At 41.6% G+C, this 22,690-nt stretch overlaps 1 protein-coding gene and 1 pseudogene across 1 annotated transcript in view; one reads left to right on the forward strand and one right to left on the reverse strand.

Moving 5' to 3' along the window:
- The window catches only part of LOC124595179, a 251,250-nt gene extending 243,063 nt beyond the window's left edge, over positions 1-8,187 (reverse strand). Inside the window, exon 1 of the mRNA XM_047133792.1 lies at positions 8,046-8,187. Coding sequence (XP_046989748.1) covers positions 8,046-8,115 — 70 coding nt within the window. The 5' untranslated portion in view covers positions 8,116-8,187. The remainder of the gene's footprint in view (positions 1-8,045) is intronic.
- Positions 6,569-6,686, forward strand: LOC124597139 (annotated as a pseudogene).
- Positions 8,188-22,690: the final 14,503 nt, after the last annotated feature.

The raw sequence follows: 22,690 nt of genomic DNA on the forward strand, positions 1-22,690 counted from the left end.
AACTTTGGAAGTGTTGCGACAGACCTTAAATTACATTGCTAAACGTGTACGGCTAGGTGTCTGACGTACGATAAAGTGATGCTTCACAGCCTGAGATAATCTGTTCGAATCCTGGTGGTGTAAGAAACTTTAAAAACCAAAAAGATGGTGTTCCGACATCGTCTTTTCTTGAAAATGCCATGGTAGTAATAAGATCTGAAAATCGTTGCCGAGACAAAAGGCAGTGTAATAATTATGTGATTCCGTCGATAAATTAAAATTAGTAAAAAGGAATAAAATTATAGTGGAGCTCTCCGATGTGTCACAACATCGTTATTTACAAAGTAAAAAGTATCTTCGAATATAAGTGGCTTGCAGCTTCAAAAGAGATGGTGCTGTAGAGTTCCATATCACTACATCGCACGCTAATGTTCTGGATATAATCCCAAACCTCTTTGCTGTGTTTCATGAAGTGGGAGCATGCGACGTTAATGACGGCGATGTGGATGTACTACCATAGTGCTATTCGAAAGGGGCTGTTTCTTTCCATGTTGATAATCACGTACAAGACCAACACAAGCGCAACAGTTCTTGCACAAGCACATCACAGTGCTGCACGCAATTCAGATATATATTTGACACATTGCATAGGAAAGGAGAACAATTTATCTTCACTGATTCAGACTAGCTCACGACCCCTTCAAAAAATAGGTCATAATGTTTGGGTTCCAAATAGGAAGGCAGTCAGCAGACGCATTACGTATACTCTGCACATTATGATTCTCGTGGCATTTTTCAGAAACAAGGGTTAGTGTATGGGTTGCAACGTACGCAGAAAAAGTTTTCAGATACCTCTTTTCCGCAGACGCAAATACATTGGAGAATCGTATGGTCGGAGGCTATTTACATGTCTTGCTAATAGTTGAAATGAATTGTAGAAAATCCTTTTACTCACAATGAATATTAACCTCTTACCACTGGAATTAAGAACGACAAGTTCAAATCATCAATTGGTCACCCAGATCTAGGATTTCTGTGGTTACCTTAAAAAAGGAGAATACTGAAAAGGATTCCTAATCAAGGTAGACGACCAATTTCCTTCCCATGTTAATCCAATCCGACCTCGTACATCATCTCTAATGACCTCGACATCGATAAGACATAGCTTCGATGTTCCCTATTATGCAGTTTTCCCGTTACAAAAATGGTTCAAATGGCTCTGAGCAATATGGGACTTAACTGCTGAGGTCATCAGTCCCCTAGAACTTAGAACTACTTAAACCTAACTAACCTAAGGACATCACACACATCCATGCCCGAGGCAGGATTCGAACCTGCGACCGTTGCGGTCGCGCGGTTCCAGACTGTAGCGCCTAGAACCGCTCGGCCACACCGGAGGGCTTTCCCGTTACATTCGCTTATAGACCGCAGAAAGAACTATTGTTTAAATGCTTCTGTGCACACTGTAATTAGTCAAGTATTGTCTTCGCCGTCCTTACGGGTGCGATACGTAGAGGGTTGTAGTATATTCCTAGATTCCTCACTTAATACTAGTTCTTGAAACATCTCAAGAGGGCTTTCGTGGAATAATTGGCATCTATCTTCAATCATATGCTTGTTGAGAATTTTCTCCATATCCGTGATGCTCTCCCGTGGGTCAAACAAAATTCATAACCGCAGTTAATCCTATCTGGTATATGTTCCATGCAGTTCCGCAGTATTGGAGGATGAGTTGCACGAGTGTTTTGTAAGCAATCGCTTTTATAGAGTGATTGACTCCAGTTGTGATTATTGTTATTGTAGTCAGGATACTAAAAAATAAACCTACCCAAGGGATTCACTTCATTTTGATTGGCGTTGAATATGTTATATTGTAGAGCAAAATAAGATACACATAATTTTTTATATGTGCCCATATGGCCTTGAAGGGGTTGAAAATCCCCCTTGAATAAATTGAGTTTAATGTTTCTGAATGAATACCGTTACAGATACAAAAAATACTTAAAATAGAAGTCCTATGATTTTTAATGTATGTTACATCGATGCATCCATATTTGTCGAAAAAGTAATTTTTTTGGAAATCCCCCCCCTCCCCCCCCCCCCCCCCCCCAATTCAGTATTTTTTTATCAGAACAATTCTGCATTTCGTCATTATTATACAAATTTACAATAATGTTATAATGAACTAGCGATTTCGAATATACCATAATTAAATATGAAAAGATTACAACTTCAAAACAAAATACCGCACACGAAGTGTACAAAGAAAACACAAATACAACACGAGATAGTTTATATTTCATAAATTTAACAGAAAAAATATGTATGGAACAGTATGTGTAGAACTTATATTTAGAATATATTTATCTGGGGAAGGTTTATTAACCATGACAGTTGCCACTTAAATGGTGTAGGGCGCATGTACCGCGATATAGAGATATTTCTAGCTTATTTCTGACAGATGCATCTTTGTAATCGCATTTCATCAAATGTGAATGAACTTTGTGTTAATGATGCTATAGGTTCTGCTATTAGTCAAATATCGAAATGCAAAACAAAACAGTGTTGGGGAGGGGATATCGAAAAAAAATGACTTTTTCGATATATATGGGTGCACCGTTGTATCATACATTAAAAACATTTTATTTGAATTTTTTTTATATCTGTTACCGTTTAGCGGTAAACTTTCAGAACTATTATACTCAGCTTTTTTCAAGGACGTGTTTCACACCCTCAACGGCCGTTTGGGCACGTTAAAAAAATATATATGTCTCTTACTTTGCTCTACACAACAACACATTCAAAGCCGATCAAAATCGAAGTGTATCTCGGGTAGATTTACTTGTAAGTTTTAATTAGTGAGATGTTCAAAATTTTACATATGTGATAATTTAAAGTAAATTGCCAATATTTGCATCATTATAATGGTCTGAATATTTGTGTAGCTTTTTTCAGACAGTAATGCAGCACAGCAAAAAACTGACGTTACTATTATAAATAATGTCCACCAGACGATTAATATACATCAACAGCAAAGATCCCAACAAACTTCCGTGGCGCACGCCTGAAGTTACTTCTATATCTATCAATGACTCTCTATGCGAGATAACTGGCTGAGTCCTCCCTACCAAGAAAAATTCAATCCAGTCACACTATTTTTCAGGGAGACCAAGTACTCGAAACATCCTGAGTAGATTCCGTAATATAATCGTCGCTTTTTTGAGGTTGCAAGTCAGTACAATTGCATCACCCTTTCTAGTGACTCATCTGACAGTTTTCCTGGTTCCTTGAACGACATTTGCTGCTCAGGTTGCCTAATGTGCACTGTCGCAATGTCCACAATGTTAGAATGGTAATAAGCATTTGTAGACATTAGCCGCCGTTAGCAGGCTGCCGCTGCAGCAGCGGATGGCGGTAGAGTTGAGCCCTGTGCTGGTACCCTGGTAAATCTGTTGCCGTAGACCCTACCACACAGACGAATGCTGTAGTGATCTAACATATTATCTACGCTCAATTGTTTAGATATGTACCACCTCTACAGACTTTTAGTTTCAGCAGGCCAATGTATCATCCCATCGCTCCCCACCTGTTTCAAATTGGTTCTGTAAAAAGTCAGTGGACATGAAGAAGTCTTAAACCTCACAATTATGGAGGGCACACAGACTTTTCGGTGTATTAGACTTTGTTCTGACTAATCAGAAGTGAGTTTCGTCTCAGCGTACCTGCTCGGCTTGCATTGTATTTGTGGCATTAGTGATGGGAACAACCCAATGAAAACAATCGATTCAGTCCAGTGTTGGAAAACAATCAATCAGCTGAATTATTCATTCGTTCTTTAGAGTGAAACCAGTTTATGGAAGCATCCGAATGAAAACAGTCGATTCAGCACTTGCCCGCGAATGGGAAAGGTCCCGAACTCGAGTCTCGGTCTTGCACCCAGTTTTAATTTGCCAGGAAGTTTCATATCAGCGCACACACCGCTGCAGAGTGAAAATCTCATTCTGCAGACGACTGTAGTTTACGTATCGGTTGGAGTGAGTGGGAGAAAACGAACGAAAATAGTCGACACAGCCCGTGTGTAGGTTGGATTACTATTCAGATTTCTTTTTGGTGAAACAAGTCTATGAAAACAATCGAATGAAAACAGAACAGTCCATTGTAGTTTTGTGTATTAACTGAATTATTTTCTTCCTTTTTCAAGTCAAACCAGTGTACAGCTTTTCTGTCGGCTGAACCACGTTTTCGCTCTTTCAAATGAAACCACTCTTTAGCTGGCTGAGTTACCCATTCATTCTTCTGAGTGAAAAAGAGTCTGTAGTACTATCATCAGTTCCCTGGTTCCCAACCTGGGGGTAATTACCCCCTGAGGTTAACATGAAATTTTCTGAGGGATAAAAACTAAACGATTCAATTCTGTTTCAGTCGCGAAACTTCATTATTTTCAAAAGATCATTACTATTATCACAATTTTAGAAGACTCTAATACTGATTTTATAAGTTATCAATAATTACTTTTTCTCAATTAGTAGCATTAATGCGGTGGATATTACAGGTTCGTCACATAGTCCACCCACTACACGCATGCGTTGCGTTTTGTTCCTTTCTCCGCTGATGATAAAAGTGAGACATATACGTAACAAATGCTAAATATCTCAAGAAAATGTCCTCTCCAAGTTGTAGATAGAACCTGCAGTAGTCCAGAAAGTACTTCATTAATCGCTTCGAAACGATAAATGAATTAATTGACAGTAGTTCTGTACACAGTTCTATTGTTATGATCATTATTATTGTTAGAATGGTTAGACATAAAGCATTAACAGTCTGAAGCCGACCAGTTTCTGCCAGTTCAGAAGTAAGGAGTGAAGCATCAAGTGATTTACGAACAGTAAGTATAGCGCACACGTCTGAACTTGTCTGGTTTTAAATGGGGTTGCAGTGTGCAGATCAAGCAACTGCCGCAATGAAAAGGAATAATGCGAAGGAAATATGTTTTGTAACAAGTGCGTATCCTCACTGTGGAGAGTTTGCTTTCTTTTGTGAGAAGGAGTTGTAGGTGGCACATATGATGCCCCACGAATTTCTACGTCAGTCATTGAAATCACACACACACACACACACACACACACACATACATACACACACAAACAAACTAAATATCATTCATCTTTCATCATTTTAAAAAAAAAGTGTTCCAAGAAACGTCTTTCATTCTACAGTTTAGTTAGGTGCTGAAGTTGGTGATAAGGTGGGGGAGGGGAGGGCAACATGTGGCAAGGGGAGGGGGGCAACAGATGGCATGGGGAGGAGGGGGGGCTAGTAGCTAATGTCTGACTGTGCTCAGGGGAAATGGGCTAAGAGAGGCTGGGAAGCACTGCATTAGTTGAACTAAAGCAGTGATATACAACTCGAGGTGCACACACGATCGGAGGGTAGCACTACTCCCAGGGATACGTGAAGACATCACTAGGGGTACACACCAAACTTGAAATAAACATTATAACGTTCATTTACTTATGTATAGAATAGACTAATTCTTCGTGTCATCATTTAAAACCGACTACTACAGTGCTTCGAATTATGTTGTTCCAAATGCAATTAACGTGTAACTAATGAAGCTGATGTATCGCTGGGGATACAATATTGAGCATAAAAATACCCCTTGATGATATCCAATGATTAAAAATCATTTGAACCCAATCCTTACACACCTATTCAGCCATTTATTCGTGAGGAAGGTAAATGTATTGTGCAGAAAATTAAGTTACCGTCTACAAATCTCAGCTGTGAACACGAAGCTGTATACATTTTACCATTTAGAAAAGTAGCACATATAGTGTTTCAAGAACATCAACAAGTGCTATTCAAATTGGCACATTGGTACTTTCATTTCACGGTTAAGCCTGTTCCCATCTCTGGACAGACGGAAGCGGAAACATGTCGCGGAAACATGTCGCCTGATCCCCGGCGCATTCTGTGCGGAAGATCGTTTCGGCAGTGTAAAATCAGTTATTAACTGCACGCTGTCATCGTCTGTCGTCGCTGTTATTGTCGTTCCGGTATTTCTTTTTATTGAGTGCCACTGAGAACCTTGTAATTCAGTTTTTCCTCCATTGTTATAAATACGCGTTCACCTAAAAGTGAGTTTTGTGTCTGGATCAAAATACCGAAACACTCAGTGGTGTGGGAACGGAGGAAATCATGACTGGATAAACAGTGGTCCTCGAGATAAATTCAATGCGATACGCTGGATCTGCAAGGATGATTCATATTCTAAAACCATAACAATTAAAGAACTCAAATAAAATAAAATGAAGATAAATATTTCTCCTGAAAAAATACTTCCGACAGGTGATTAAGTCAACAAAAAATTGAAAAAAATTGTACCTTATGTGCTTTCTGTTCACGTCACGTCAGCATTTACGAAACAGAATTATCGGTAATGGATGCGAGCCAACAGGAAAAGAGATACAGGCCTTCAATATATTTAAATAATAATTAACTGTTAATTTATTTAAACAATAATGTATAATGTAGCGCGACTTACCAACCTTTCAAACTCAACCAAAAATCAATATTTAATGATAGAAGTGGCAACGGCCTTGCTGCAGTGGATACACCGGTTCCCGTGAGATCACCGACGTTAAGCACTATCGGGCGTGGCCGGCACTTGGATGGGTGACCATCCGGGCCGCCATGCGCTGTTGCCATTTTTCGTGGTGCACTCAGCCTGATGATGCCAATTGAGGAGCTACTCGACCGAATCGTAGCGGCTCCGGTCAAAGAAAAAGATCGTAACGACCGGTAGAGCGGTGTGCTCACCACACGCCCCTCCTATCCGCATCCTTATCTGAGGATGACACGGCGGTCGGATGGTCCTGATGGGCCACTTGTGGCCTGAAGACGGAGTGAATGATGGAAGTACGAAAAATTCGTATTTAAGTAAGTATATTTTGAAAATTTTCCAAAATATACTTTTTATTCACTGCTCCTTGAAATAAGAAACGTTATTTGTCTCTGAAAAAATTAGCAACTCTGGTGTATAACCGAAAAGCTATCCTAGAGTCTGACAATGGTTGCAAATGAAGTCAGTGAAATCCGGAGACTGACTGTCAACATTCATGAAACTGATATCACCCTCAGAGATTTGTGGCAGCCCGTCGTCTCATATTTACTGAACCCACTCAAAGCGAGTGAAAAACATTCATATAGGTGCCTTGGCCACAGAGACTAGTTTGATTCGACTGAACGGAAAATCAAGTCAGTCAGTCAGTCGATAGCCCCATCACGATGTGGCATTCACACCATCCCGAACTAATGCTATCATGAGAGTGAAAGATGGAGTGTTAGAAGAGACAGGAATTCCGCTATACAGTGCGACGTACTAAAACTTCTCAGCGATGTGGTTCGAATAGTTGTTATACATACGAAATAAAACCTCTTAAGTCTTAGTGTGTGTGTGTGTGTGTGTGTGTGTGTGTGTGTGTGAGACTCAGTACTCGTGCAGTGGTGATCGTTACAATGCTCATCAGGAAGGAAGGAAGGAAGGAAGATTATAGTTTAACATCCCGTCAACAAGCTCATTTGTGGCGGAGTGCAAACCACGATTGGGGAAGGAAATCGGCGATGCCCTATCAAAGTGTACATTAAGCGATTAAGGGGAATCACTGGAAATCTAAAGCGATGGATTCAAACCGCCGTCTTCCCAAAAATGAGTCCAGTGTCTCACTACTGCGACAACTCGCTCCATGTCGAAATACGTCTGACTTCCGTTCAGTATCGCGTCAACGTCCATACTGACAGACCAAAGAATGATACACTTTTCTATCGTCAACCATCGTAACAAGTTTTACACGAGTAAAGGCGCATTTTTGCTACTTTATTACGTCGTAAAAATACACGAGACAGCAAGCTATGTAGACTGATGAGAACGAAAACGTGTTTTTATGCACTCCCTTTTTTGGCACAACACGGTCCCTTAGCGCCATTGTTTGGCTTGCAATCAACTAGAGCCGGCTGTTGAACTGAAACTGATAGCTGAAGAAAGCGCTTTGCAAGGCCTCACTCACCTGGGCGTACGATGGCGGTGACTAACAACAGCACAGCAGACAGGCGGAGAACAGCGTTGCTATGAGCCATGTCGAAACTTTACGAGCGTCCCCTCAGTCTAACAAGTGTGTACGCGAATAGCTCCCACAAGCTAGTGCCCCTCGGACAGCGGCAGCGGTCGGGGTAGCGAACAGCGCTGCGACACAGCAGGGCTGCCAACCTGACGCTTGGTGCCAAGGCGAGACTAAAAGACGCGAGAAGATAACCGATAACTTCTCGCGCGTTTCGCCTAGCACCTACCAGCTTTTAACAACAGACTTTACTGTGCCAGTAAAGCTAAGAATGACGAGTACGAATAGTGTTCGAAACGAATGGGTATTCAGATCGATAAATCAAGCTTAGTTTGCGAAATACAACAGCGCTTGTAGAGCGAACGATCATTCTCTCTGGAGTAAACGGTAGACGATAGCGAGCAAGCAGTTTTCGTTCGTGTTCGCTTTGTATTCGCAGATGTTCGCTCATATTCTCTGATTGCCGTCCTTTCAGCGAACCATCATAGGAAGTCCGTGTGCTCTCCGCTTCGGCGTTCGCAACGCAGGGAGCATTCGTCTGCTGTTTAGCACGCGAGCTACTTTTGTTGTTGAACATGAATTGCGTGGGTGATGGAATGGTCAGAAGGGAAAGTAATGTTGCTAATAGAAGAATACAGATATCATAGGTGTTAGTGGGGTCCAAGAGATCCACAGCATAATATGCCGGACAAAGGAAACACGCTTGGCCGAAAATTGCCGAAGCACTCGCAGATCCAATTGCAGACGTGGGAAAGACGATCAGATTCATTACTTACTCGCATCAGGCGGGAATGGAGTCAAGAGCACAAGCTATCGCACACTGGAGGAAAAAAATCGCATCATAAAAAAAAATTAATGTAGAGTATTGAAATTTCAGGAATACATTTGTCTAGGTAACGCATTTAAGTGATTTATTTCGTTAAGATCACAGGTTAATGTAAACGCGAGATAAGCCATTGCAAATGCGAAATGCTGATACATTAACACTTACGTTGCTAGTCTCGCACACAGCTGCGATTAACTATGGGCAGACTAAAATATGTGGCTCTGGGAAGGTATACCTCGAGTGTACAAATATGTAGTTCGAATTTCCAAGCGTTTTTAGGTTTATTGGGCTTTCTATTTTAAATATACATACTTTGGCAATGCTTATGTTAATTCTGAGTCCACAGGTAAAAGTTCAAATTAATAGTAATTATCGCATAAAAATATTTGAAAAGGAGTTCTCGTATTCAAATACATACCCTGGTAAGTAAACAAGTGATCTTTATGTTTAAATTTCTGTTACTGTCCTTTTAATCCTAAAGAAAGACAAAAAACTCAAGAACAAAGCAAAGATTCAGTGAGAAAATTAGAGAAATTAGATCTCATAGAGAGCTTTCGCAGCGATCAATTCTTCACGAGCCTCGTTCGTTAATGGAATAAGAATTAGGGTGTAAGATAGTGGTACATCTACATGCTACTCTGCAATTCAGAGTTAAGTGCTTGGCAGAGTGTTCATCGAAAGTATAGTGTGATACAAACAATACACTCACTAGAATGACACACTGCATTGATATCCTGATTTACCTGCAGAAAATTCCCACATAACAATACAATCTGTGAAAATAGCACGATAGACGCATAAGCTGAATCGTCATCAAATACTCCGTTCTCAGTATCTACAGATCCGTCAGAGACTTTATAAATAATTTGCTCCAGTCGTTTCTTCCCTTCACTGCAAGTTTTGAACACGAAAGCATGCAACACGAACGAAAGAGAGAGAACCTGAGCGTCAGCAACCGCCTACAAGAGACGATAACAAAGGTTTCAAAACCGGCGAATTTTTCCAGTGACACCACTCCTACCATACAGAAAAAACTACGAAACCAACAGACATGACAGACGTTTGCGAGAGCCGTAAATGTAAGTTTGACACCGCGGAAAATCATCATAACTAACGTGACGTACTGTTACACCCGTCGTCCGCAGCTCGTGGTCGTGCGGTAGCGTTCTCGCTTCCCACGCCCGGGTTCCCGGGTTCGATTCCCGGCGGGGTCAGGGATTTTCTCTGCCTCGTGATGACTAGGTGTTGTGTGATGTCCTTAGGTTAGTTAGGTTTAAGTAGTTCTAAGTTCTAGGGGACTGATGACCATAGATGTTAAGTCCCATAGTGCTCAGAGCCATTTGAACCATTTGTTACACCCGTCGCACATTCCCATTTCCCGCCATCGCAGTAATATTACGTCAGCCGCACAGTAAGTGCTAATAGCTGGTGTAAACTCCAGAATGTTGAATGCAAGCCTGCAAACATGTATGCAGTGTGTTGTACAGATGGTGGATGTCTGTTTGTGGGACGGAGTTACATATCTGTTGCACTTGGTCGTGCAGTACATGGACGGTTAATACTGTTTGTGAATAATGCTAGTCGACGATGATGTTCCATATTTGCTCGATTCAAGACACATTTGGTGATTTTCAGTCTGCAGTGGAGTGTGTGCTGATATGAAACTTCCTGGCAGATTAAAAAACTGTGTGCCGGACCGAGACTCGAATTCGGGACCTTTGCCTTTCGCGGGCAAGTGCTCTACCAACTGAGCTACCCAAGCACGACTCACGCCCCGTCCTCACAGGTTTACTTCCGCCAGTACCTCGTCTCCTACCTTCTAAACTTTACAGAAGCACTTCTGCGAACCTTGCAGAACTAGCACTCCTGAAAGAAAGGCTATTGCGGAGACATGGCTTAGCCACAGCCTGGAGGATGTTTCCAGAATGAGATTTTTTGACAACTAAACACTTTTGCATATTAAACAAGGAGCCACAATAATGTAGATATACTGTTAATATCTTTCATTCTTCCAAAGTGCGAACTTCGTGAGTAGAAACTGATATTTTTACTATGCACAAAAAATTACATATCAATATTTTCGAAATATTCCGCGATATATCGTGCACATGGCGTGCTGAGGAAAACTAGTTCACCAGCACTGGTGGTCAAGAATCTTGGCGACATATATATATCTCGCAGTTTTTCAGATAAACCATCACTGCACCTTTTAATTCTTATAAGCTGTAAGCAGGAGATCGCGGGTTCGAGTACCGGTCGGGGCACATAGTTTCAACTGTCCCCGTTGATATTTATCAACGCCAGTAAGCAGCTAAAGGTCTGGATTTCATTGTAATTTCATTTTCACACTTCTAGTTGCTGTTGACGTGTCTCAGGTCCAATACCGAATCCCACTACCCCTTCTGATAATCTTTCAGTGCGTACTGCGCTACCACCCTCACCCTGATGCTGAACGTTTTGTAACATGGAATCCGCGCTTTCTTATATTACAACAAGTAAAATACTTAGATTCTGTTATTAGTGTTGCCGTTTCTGACAGTGCAGCTTCAAATACACACTTTTTAGCGAGTCTTCTGGCTTTTGTGACATGCCACTTCACTGAGTCAGAAGGCAAAAAATGTGATTTTTAAGCACTAGCCATCAAGTATTCTATCATGTTGTCGACACAAGATTCACATCTCGTTTTCCACATTTACGAGGAACATGATCTTTGGAAAATGCAGGTTCTGAGATATCCCGGAAACTTAGTCTTGGACGTACACGTTGAATCTCTGCAACAGGGAAGAGATAATCCTATCTCCCATCTCTTTGGTACAATTCTTGCGATAAAAAATTCTTTCCACTCTTTTAATATGCGCATAACAGTGAAAGTCGTCATGCATCTTAAGACGCTGCAACAGTAGATCAGCAGCTGCTCGCAACCTCATGAGATAAGATGGGCCCATACAGCTGAGCACACTTCCATGCATGCGGCGTTCTGCAGATGTAGTATTTGGTAGGACGGTATTTGCATTTCGTCTTCACAAACGAATACATCCCTTGCCCAAGATCTAATGCATGCTGCTAAATCCCATACATTAGTTATGTGTACTGTCTCCAAAGTCACAAAACGCACTTTTTGTGAATGTTTCAACTGACTGAGTGTTCTCACACGCAACTGCAATTAAAGCCTCGTCAACTTCAAGCAATAACAGATGCTTTGCGAAGCCTACTCCTCTAAAGGTTCAACTTGGTTTACACTAGAGCGAACGAGCAGACAATTAATCACCATTCACTTGGACTTGTGTTTACACTAGAGGGAACAGAGGAAAACGTGGGCATAACCTATGAACTCTGTTTTTCTTTCTGATGCAGATAAGCTGCACACCTTGAAATGCGTGGATAAAGTGCACTTAACACTGAACTGCAGCTCTGGCTTTCCCTGGTGTTAGTCCAAAACTTTTAACATATGTCGATGGATACTTCTCATTACAATTCGCAAGCTAATTTGAAATAAGAACTCTAGCATTTCCAATTTACTATGTGGTTATTAGCAACTGGATTCAATTATGTCGTTGCAATAGGTGCTAAATCTCTGATAGTTTCTGATGTAGCAATTCAAGAAATTTACATATGTGTAAGATAACATCAATAAAATCGAATATGAAATATGCACATGACCTGTCACATGGGCTACTTAAAATCTGTTACATAGTTTATTACACTTTCCAGTCACATTAACGTGACCACAGGCCAAAAGGCTGAATAACCACCTTTTGCAGTGTGGACCACCGCGGGATGTGCAAGAATAGAGTCAATGACGTTCTGGAAGGTACCGACATAGATGTGGAGCCATGCCGACTCCATCGCCGTGCCCTACTGCGCTACGTTTCTTGACTCACGATTGACGGCACAAACAGCTCCTGGTGGTAGTCCCACAGATTCGCGGTTGGGTTTAAATACAGGAAGTCTGCTGGCCAGGCTACCTACCAGAATGTCGAGATCACCCATGGAAACATTCCCCAGGCCATAACACATGTATGATGTTTGCTTTCAGACGTTTCACGTTATACATGCCAACGATCATTTGTCAGATGGAGCATAAAACGCGATTGATCTGAAAAGCAACCAGTCGTCACTTAGTGGATGTCCAGACGTAGCATTGGCGGGCAGATACCAGCCTTTGTCACCAATGGACAATAGTCTGCATGAGTACATGAACCAGGTGCCTTTTACAGAGACCCATACACAGAAACGTTCGCTCAGCGGTCGTTTAGGAGACACTTTTAGAAGTCCCCTGAGTTCATCTGGGCATTGCCCAGTAGTTGCACGTCTGTTCGTCCGAACACATCTCCACATCCGTCGCTCACCCCTGTCATCTACAGCCTCTGTTGCACTAGAGTTTTCTCGGCGCTAGTTTTGCATAGCTCCATTTTGTCATGCACAACATATTGTAAACACAACGGCACTCGAACAGTTTACAAACTTCAGCGCTTCAGAAATTCTTATATTCGCACTTGTATACTTTCAAGAAGAGTTAATATGTTTTTCGATTTCAATAAGAAGAAATACATTGCTTATGATTATTCCCACCTGACGCAAATATCTCGTCTTTCTCACATCTCCATTTGGACTTTCGAAAGCAATAGACAGTTTCCCAGTTTTTCCTTCAACATTTGTGTATGAGTCTCAGAAGCACCTACGAGACCTATAATCTTCTACCAGGAATCTCACCTGCCATCATTCACACAACTCTTATCAACAACAATAGAAGTAATAAAGGTAGCAAATTAAAACTATCTGTAGTGCTAGGGATGTGAAATTCAGTGGAACACAAGCAAATGTGAACTGAACAGTACCAAATGCTGTTTACTCATGTTTGCTTACTGAGAGAACTCCGGTTTTCTGATGCTAATTTACTTGTGTAAACCAGATATTTTAGAATCCAGACTCTAAGTAAGCCTCATTATCTGGAATTCTTTGTGCAGTTTATGGGTGCCCCAGTGAATTTTGTGCACTTTTTAAGTCTGTTATATATAAAAATCATACTGTCTATGTCTGGGACCTCTATTCTAATTGTAGGATCGATTTCAACCAAACTTGCCACAAAAATCGCAGGCCTCAGAAGTATCAGCACTGTGTCGATTATAAACTGCTAACTCCAATAACAGCAGAGATATTGGCGAAAAGGTGTTTTCCTAGCCCCTGACATATAGACTGCCATGCATGACAGGCATGTTATGTGGGAACAGTACTGGCCTGCCAAATCAGCCTGCTTCACTAGGCAGCCTACATGTCAGAGGCAAGTAATGGTTTTCCAGGCCTCAACATATGGGCTGCCATGCATGACAGGCATATTGTATTGGAGTAGTATCAAGTCTGCTTTATCAACTTGCTCTGTGTGGTGGCCTGTTTGTCAGCAGCAAATACATGGTTTTCAAGCTGCTGATGTGTAACCTGCCCTGCACGACAGTTGTATTGTAGAAGTGGATTGGCCTGTTTTATTGAACTGTATTGCAATGGCTAGATGTGCCAATGAGTTTGGCTGGGGACAGATTGAGATGGATACAGGAGGGCACTGGCTGAGTGAGGGGGTGGGGGAAATGGAAGGAGAGGGAGATGCTTGAGACAGGTAGAGGGTGTAGAGGGGTAGTAGGTAGGTGGAAAAGAACGAGGGAAAGCACAGTTGGAGAGCAGGAGGGGAGCAGAAGGATATGATCAGAGAGAAGGGGTGGAGCAAATGGACAAAGAGGGAGAGATGAGGGGATGAAGAGCCAAGAGACAGCTTAGAGGAGGAGACAGATAGTGGTGAGAGTAGGAGGTGGACGGACAGGTGGAGGAAGAGTTGGGCAGACAGATGGAGGAAGATGTGGACACAGAGAAGTGGGAGGTTGCTTCAAATGGCTCTGAGCACTATGGGACTCAACATCTGAGGTCATCAGTCACCTAGAACTTAGAACTACTTAAACCTAACTAACCTAAGGACATCACACACATCCATGCCCTAGGCAGGATTCGAACCTGCGAACGCAGCGGTCACGCGGTTCCAGACTGTAGCGCCTAGAACCGCTCGGCCACTCCGGCCGGCAGAGGGGGGAGGAGTAGGTGTTTTCAGTACATGTTTCGAATGCATAGATGGAAGCAGCAGCTGAATGCTATAAGATCGCAAAACTATGGCACGAAGATGTGAGGTCCATTTACACGTTTCCTTTTGTTTTAGAAAAATGAAGCAAGAGGTTGGCTAGAAACTGGAAACTCATGGGAACTTGATGATTAGACGTTTCACACCAGATAAGAAAATCGCGAGTATGTGCGTATCTCTGCTGACTCAGTAGGAAGGTTTGGGTATAACAGTAGAGCTTCCACTCGCAGAAGCCATTGATGTCATGTTATTGTAGCTGTCAATGGCGTGAGCGTGTGTGCAGCCAAAAAATATAAATATGATAAATACAAATTTTACTGTTAATAATATTACATCCATGGTATCTCACACATGCTTTTTAATTATTTAATACATGTTTTACTACTAACAGTCTTACACCTTGCATATTACTGACTATTCATGAATGTTATTTTTTCATTCAATGCACCCTTATAGCACAGTGGTACGTCGACGATATTCTACGCCCTGCTTTATTACCCTTCATGGCAAGCCATCTTGGGCTCACATTTCAGCAAGATACTGGCGGCCCGCACACAGCGAGAGTTTCTAAGGCTCTTCTTCATGTTTTCCAAACCATACATTGGCCAGCAAAGTCATCAGATCTCTCCCAAATTGAGAACGTTTGGAGCATTGTGGGCACGGCCTTTCATCCAGCTCTGGTTTTTGATGATTAGGAGCCAATTGGACAGAATGTGGCACGACATCTCTCAGGTGGAATCCAGCAACTGTATCAATCAACGCCAGGCCGAGTAATTGTTTACATAAGCGCCTGAGGTGGACAAACGTGTTATTGACTTGCCCAATTTGTGAAGCTCTTCCTCTTGAATATATCATCCAATTTTTCTGAAATTGCGGTCATTTGTTTGTCTGTACACGTACATCACATTCCTTCGTGGTGGATCTTTTTGTTCTTCTTTTGAGTGTATATTCTCTATGCAAACAAATTAAACTTCAATTAAACATTGGCAACGTACCGTTCTCTGCAGAGCTGAATAGTGTTCACATTTTCAAAAAGCTGAATGAAGACGCCTCTGTAAACGTTTATGGCATCCAATATTCAGATCGCGAGTGGATGATTGTGGAAGATAAACAAGATGACAAAGAATTCTGAGTTGTAACACTGCACATCACAAAATAAAATCGCGAGAAACATGTAAATATAGTAATGTCGCTGGTTGCTAATATAGATATATATGTCATTTCTACTGCATAAAAAGCTTGTCGAGGCTTGCACGGAGTAGCATCACTGCTTTTCGCCGTTCAGTTATAATCTGTGAACGCTGCCTGTGTTATTTTCATTTCAAGGAAAAGACAGATGCGCGTTTAGTTGACTGCGCACATTTTAAACGAGACGGCAATGTCAAGAACGATTCTATAAAATCTACACAGTTCTCCAACAAACTGAAATTGTTTTTTGTAACTTACGCTGGTACGGAAGGTTACTGGAACCAGTTGCTATTTACAGTCGTAGCAGTGACACTGGTTCGTATTCTGATCATCTACATTAGCATAAACGATTCATTGCCTACTACACACATTGCGGCTGTCACCAGTATCCTGAGTTTAAATTGTACAGAGCCAACGATTGTATGGAATGTTTCGTTGTACACCTTTGTGCAACAGCTGAGACTGTACATGGGTTTTTATTCCAAAATAAAAAGACAGTAATATGCCCCGAATCAGAATTATTGGTTTGCCTGGCGGAAGTCTGCCGTATGCGAGGAAACCATTTAAGTAAGGCGATGTCAAACACGGAGACCACTGTCATTCCACGGTTGCGCACGGAGGCGCAGCACATACCATTGGCAACGTGACCTGCAACTGCAACATACTGGAAGGCAGATTTTGTATAGCTACCTTAACTGCGGCAACAAATTTTCAAAGGCGGAATTTTTTTAACGGAAATTTAGTCGCCATCGAATTGAGCAAGCTAAATGTAGTCTTTGATAAACCCATTGCACTATGAATGACCACTATGGATTTTTCGAAAATGCTTTTTATCAATTTTCACTATGAATGCACATTAAGTAAGTTTCAAGAGAAACGTGGAAGACTGTGCTACACGGACACCGACTACTTAATCTACTGCATTAAAAATCTACGAGAATATCAGGAGCGATATGAGTACAGAGTTTGTTGTATCAGGATTCCCTGACAATAACTGGAACAAGATTCCAGTTGTAAATAAAAAAAAGATTCATTTAAAGAAAGACAAACTTAATGGTGAACCTATTACAGAATTTGTTCGCCTAGAAGCAAAAATATATGCCCTTGAAACTGAGTCTGGAATGATAATGCACAGTTCGCCTACAAGCAAAAATATATGCTCTTGAAACTGAGTCTGGAATGATAATGCACAGAGCAAAATGAGTATAACAATATTGTGTCCGTAGATGAGATCGACAGGAAGTGCACAATGGCTAAGCAGGGATGGCTAGAGGACAAAGGTAAGGATGTAGAGGCTTATCTCACTAGAGGTAAGATAGATACTGCCTACAGGAAAATTAAAGAGACCTTTGGAGAAAAGAGAGCCACTTGTATGAATATCAACAGCTCAGATGGAAACCCAGTTCTAAGCAAAGAAGGGAAAGCAGAAAGGTGGAAGGAGTATATAGAGGGTCTATACAAGCGCGATGTACTTGAGGACAATATTATGGAAATGGAAGAGGATGTAGATGAAGATGAAATGGGAGATACGATACTGCGTGAAGAGTTTGACAGAGCACTGAAAGACCTAAGTCGAAACAAGGCCTCGGGAGTAGACAACATTCCATTAGAACTACTGACGGCCTTGGGAGAGCCAGTCTTGACAAAACTCTACCATCTGGTGAGCAAGATGTATCAGACAGGCGAAATACCCTCAGACTTCAAGAAGAATATAATAATTACAATCCCAAAGAAAGCAGGTGTTGACAGATGTGAAAATTACCGAACTATCAGTTTAATAAGTCACAGCTGCTAAATACTAACACGAATTCTTTACAGACGAATGGAAAAACTGGTAGAAGCCGACCTCGGCGAAGCTCAGTTTGGATTCCGCAGAAATGTTGGAACACGTGAGGTACTACTGACCCTACGGCTTATCTTAGAAAATAGATTAAGGAAAGGCAAACCTACGTTTCTAGCATTTGTAGACTTAGAGAAAGTTTTTGACAATTTTGACTGGAATACTTTCTTTCAAATTCTAAGGGTGGCAAGGGTAAAATACAGGGAGCGAAAGGCTATTTACAATTTGTACAGAAACCAGATGGCAGTTATAAGAGTCGAGGGGCATGAAAGGGAAGCAGCGGTTGGGAAGGGAGTGACACAGGGTTGTAGCCTGTCCCCGATGTAATTCAATCTGTATATTGAGCAAGCAGTAAAGGAAACAAGAGATAAATTCGGAGTAGGCATTGAAGTCCATGGAGAAGAAATAAAAACGTTGAGGTTCGCCGATGACATTGTAGTTCTGTCAGAGACAGCAAAGGACTTGGAAGAGCAGTTGAACGGAATGGACAGTGTCTTGAAAGGAGCATATAAGATGAACATCAACAAAAGCAAAACGAGGATAATGGAATGTAGTCGAATTAAGTCGGGTGATGCTGAGGGAATTAGATTAGGAAATGAGACACTTAAAGTAGTAAAGGAGTTTTGCTATTTGGGGAGCAAAATAACTGATGATGGTCGAAGTAGAGAGGATATAAAATGTAGACTGCCAATGGCAAGGAAAGCGTTTCTGAACAAGAGAAATTTGTTAACATCGAGTATAGATTTAAGTGTCAGGAAGTCATTTCTGAAAGTATTTGTATGGAGTGTAGCCATGTATGGAAGTGAAACATGGACGATAAATAGTTTGGACAAGAAGAGAATAGAGGCTTTCGAAATGTGATGCTACAGAAGAATGCTGAAGATTAGATACGGGATGTCCCACCTAACTTTGCCACGTCATACACTTCAGAATGTGTGAAAAATGCAATTGGCTAGGGATTCGCCTATGTGAGCGGCTCACACAATGGGCAGGAATGCACAATGGAAGTTAACAAACATCATTTTCAACACGAAGTTCTTTTAAATTGCACGTGTATGTTTTTCCTACGGAAATGAAAGCCACAGGCACAATTAGTGACGGCAGCTTTGTTTTCACTGTTCTAAACTTCAGACCGTCTGAAATACTTAAAACTTTAAAGGATGGCATCGGCGCCACAGTTTCTGCAGTAATTCGCAGAGAGAGGGTTGCCTACAGCAGCCTTCAGGACAGTGCAGGCAACCCGCATTGGATAATTACGGCAGAAACTGTGGAACCGTTTCTATCACTTAAAGACTAAGTATTCCAGAAGGTATAGGGTTTAGAGCAGTGAAACCAAGTCTGCCATCAGTAACTGTGCATCTGCTTTTCATTTCTGTAGAAAAAACAGACGTGTGCCACATGAAAACGTAAATTTGTACTGACAGCGGCGTTTGTTTACTTCTACGAATTGTGAATTCTTACCCACTGTCTGAGCCCCTGACGCAGGTGTATCTCTGGCCAATTGCATTTGTCAAATTTTGTTTCATTTCGGAAATATACGAGGTGGCAAAGTTAGGTGGGACACCTTGTGTATTGCAACTGAAGATGCTACTATTACCACTTTTAACTTCATTTATGCTTTCTGTGATATTTGGGCTAGATATATATATTTCAATTTCTCGTAAGCAAGAAGAATAGACCTGCAAATGAGTCCAGTTTAATAATAACAAAAATATTTCGTACGAGCAATAGCGCCTACCTGGCGTTTAAGTGTCTTTTTTAATCTCTTGGAGTAGTGTCGTACTGAGACGATATTTACTGAAAGCAAAAGAGACACATGAATTATAGGTTTCAGATGTCCTTAGGTTAATTAGGTTTAAGTAGTTCTAAGTCTAGAGGACTGATGACCTCAGATGTTAAGTCCCATAGTGCTTAGATCCATCTGAACCATTTTGATTCTTATTGATAAGAGTAGGATTTAAATAGGTCTTTTATGAATATGTGGCATATGCACTTGGCAGTGAATCACAGTGGTTACGCTTCCTGCTGCAATTTAATCTTCACTTTCAATAGGCAGTATGTCCAGTTTTGTGCTGAAAACTTGACCATTAATTTGCTAATGTGCTAGGGATTTAAATCATTTTCGGCACTGACGACATCAGAGAACAGATTCAATTGGCGCTGACTCGGAATAGTAATTAATCAGGAAACAGAATCGTTGTGGCCCAACCAGGCTTTACTGTAGTACCGTTTCTCTCTCACAGTGACAGTGTGATACTTTGAAAGCCCGAAAAAAAGCAAAGGTGCAGCGGAATTGATAAACAACGCACACGTAAGGCAGTTCTCGTCATGCCAGATAAGACTGTTTGTAGCCGACACGTCAGACAGGAGAATGACTCACGTAACGACCGGCCATCCACGAGAGTCGCGTCCATTAAGGAAGACATCAGCACTGTTTGGTATAACTGGGGAACGTAGGGCTCGAAGCGCAGAAACAGAATAACCTCTGACGTCCGTGAAACTGCGCTTTAACGAAGCCTAAACAGGAAGCTAAGCACACATGTACTTCACCTGGAAGGATTAGACCCTTCAGGCCCTCCACACATCCTTGGTGAATCAACATTACAATTTGTATAGTACAGGAGCCATATCTAATGATGATGATGATGATGATGATGATAATAATAATGATACTGACAACATTTGTAGCAATTATTATTTGTATTTTAAGAAATTTTACTCTTATTAAGATCATATTAAGCAGTTTCCTCATTACATTTTTCTCGAATGTGAATAATGATATCAAACAGAGACGTGTGGCAACAGCACAGAAGGAACCAAAGAGGAACAAGAAGTTAACTGGTCGCAAAAAGAGCGAGAAATACACAGATATTCAGAACTAAATATGGACGAAAGTAAGGACGCACTAAGTAAGGAAGAAAGTAACTTTAACGGGATGTGTCACTGCCAAGTAGCGTAGCTCTACGAAACTTCGACCATACATAGAGAGAACTGCTGCAGTATAGTCCAAAAGGTAATTGAAAGAAATACGCAATGAGACGACCAGAAATGACACGTTTGTTCAAAGACAATAATAGCAATGAAGTCAACACGATTCATGATGGTTCCTTGGACATAACAAAAGGTGCCACATGGTTCTGAGTCACCACGGACCACGGACAGTAACGCATGCTCTGCAACGTACTCCCGTGCTGGCCACTGAACTGGTAAGGAATTATTGTGGTATGGCGTTCCATTCCTCAGCCAGCGCGGTCCACAACACCTGGACGACCAAAACAATCATGTTCGACTACGTTCCTGGGTGCATTACGTCTTCCCAATTGTCGCCATATTTGGATATGTAATGCACCCAGAAACATGATCATCTTGGTGATGCAGTTGTGCCGATTGGAATTTCAGTCTTGGGACAGCCAAACCAGTACATTCGCCAAATATCCTCTCGTTCCAAGAGCTCCTCCAGCTGCACTGTCAATACACCAGGTGTAGTGTGAAATCGGAATTTCCCTAAAGATTGTCCTTGCTGTAAGTGTACGGACCGTGAGACCGGGTCTGCAGCGCCAACTCATTCCTGAAACGGATGACGACGAATGTCAGCACACAGTAACCCAAATTCCATACATCGGTATCTATTTCAAACCCGTAAACATGTCGAGTTTTGTGCCTGCGAACTACGATTTGCGGACAGCATTAGTTTTCTGTTATCATTTGAAGAAAAATGCTGTAGAATCGCATCGAATGCTTGTCGAAGCTTTCAGCGACCATGCTATTGGGAAAACACAGTGTTTCGAGTGGTTCAAAAAAATTCAGAAGTGGTGATTTTCACGTGAGAAACGACGAGCGCGGGGAACAACCGAAAAATTTCGAAGACAACGAATTGCTGGTTTTATTGGACGAAGATGATACTCAACTCAACAGGAACTCGCGGAACAATTGAATGTGACGCAGAAAGCCGTTTCTCTTCGTTTGAAAGCTATGGGAAAGGTGCAGAAAGTGGGGAAAATGGGTTCCGCATGAACTGAACGAAAGACAGCAAGCAAATGGAAAGACCACTTGTGAAATACTGCTCGCCAGATACAAAAGAAAGTCGTTTCCCCATCGAATAGTGAGAGGTGATGAAAAAAGGATATATTTTGAGAATCCTAAGAGTCGTAAATCCAGGCAAACCATCGACATCCACTGCAAGACCAAATCGCTCTGTAAAGACGACAATGTTCAGTGTTCGGTGGGATCAGAAAGGTGTCATCTAATATGAGCTGCTAAAACCTTGTGAAACCGTTAACACTGATCGCTACCAACAGTAAATGATCGATTTAAATCGAGCATTACGTGAAAAATGGCCGGAATATGGAAAAAGGCAACACGAAGTCATATTGCTCCTTGATAACACCCCATCACACACAGAAAAATGGGTCAGGGAAACGATCGAGGCGTTCAGTTGGGAAATACTAGAGCATGCGACTTACTCTGCAGAATTGGCTGCGACCTATTTTCATCTATTTGCATCATTGGGAGACGCTCTCGCTGATCAGTGCTTTAATACATTTGAAAATGCACGAAAATGGCTCGCTGACTGGTTCGCCTCAAAAGAAGAACTTTCTCTTTTTTTTTTTTCTTTTTTT

This window comes from Schistocerca americana, chromosome 2, assembly GCF_021461395.2.
Source record: "Schistocerca americana isolate TAMUIC-IGC-003095 chromosome 2, iqSchAmer2.1, whole genome shotgun sequence".
Taxonomy (NCBI): Eukaryota; Metazoa; Arthropoda; class Insecta; order Orthoptera; family Acrididae; genus Schistocerca; species Schistocerca americana.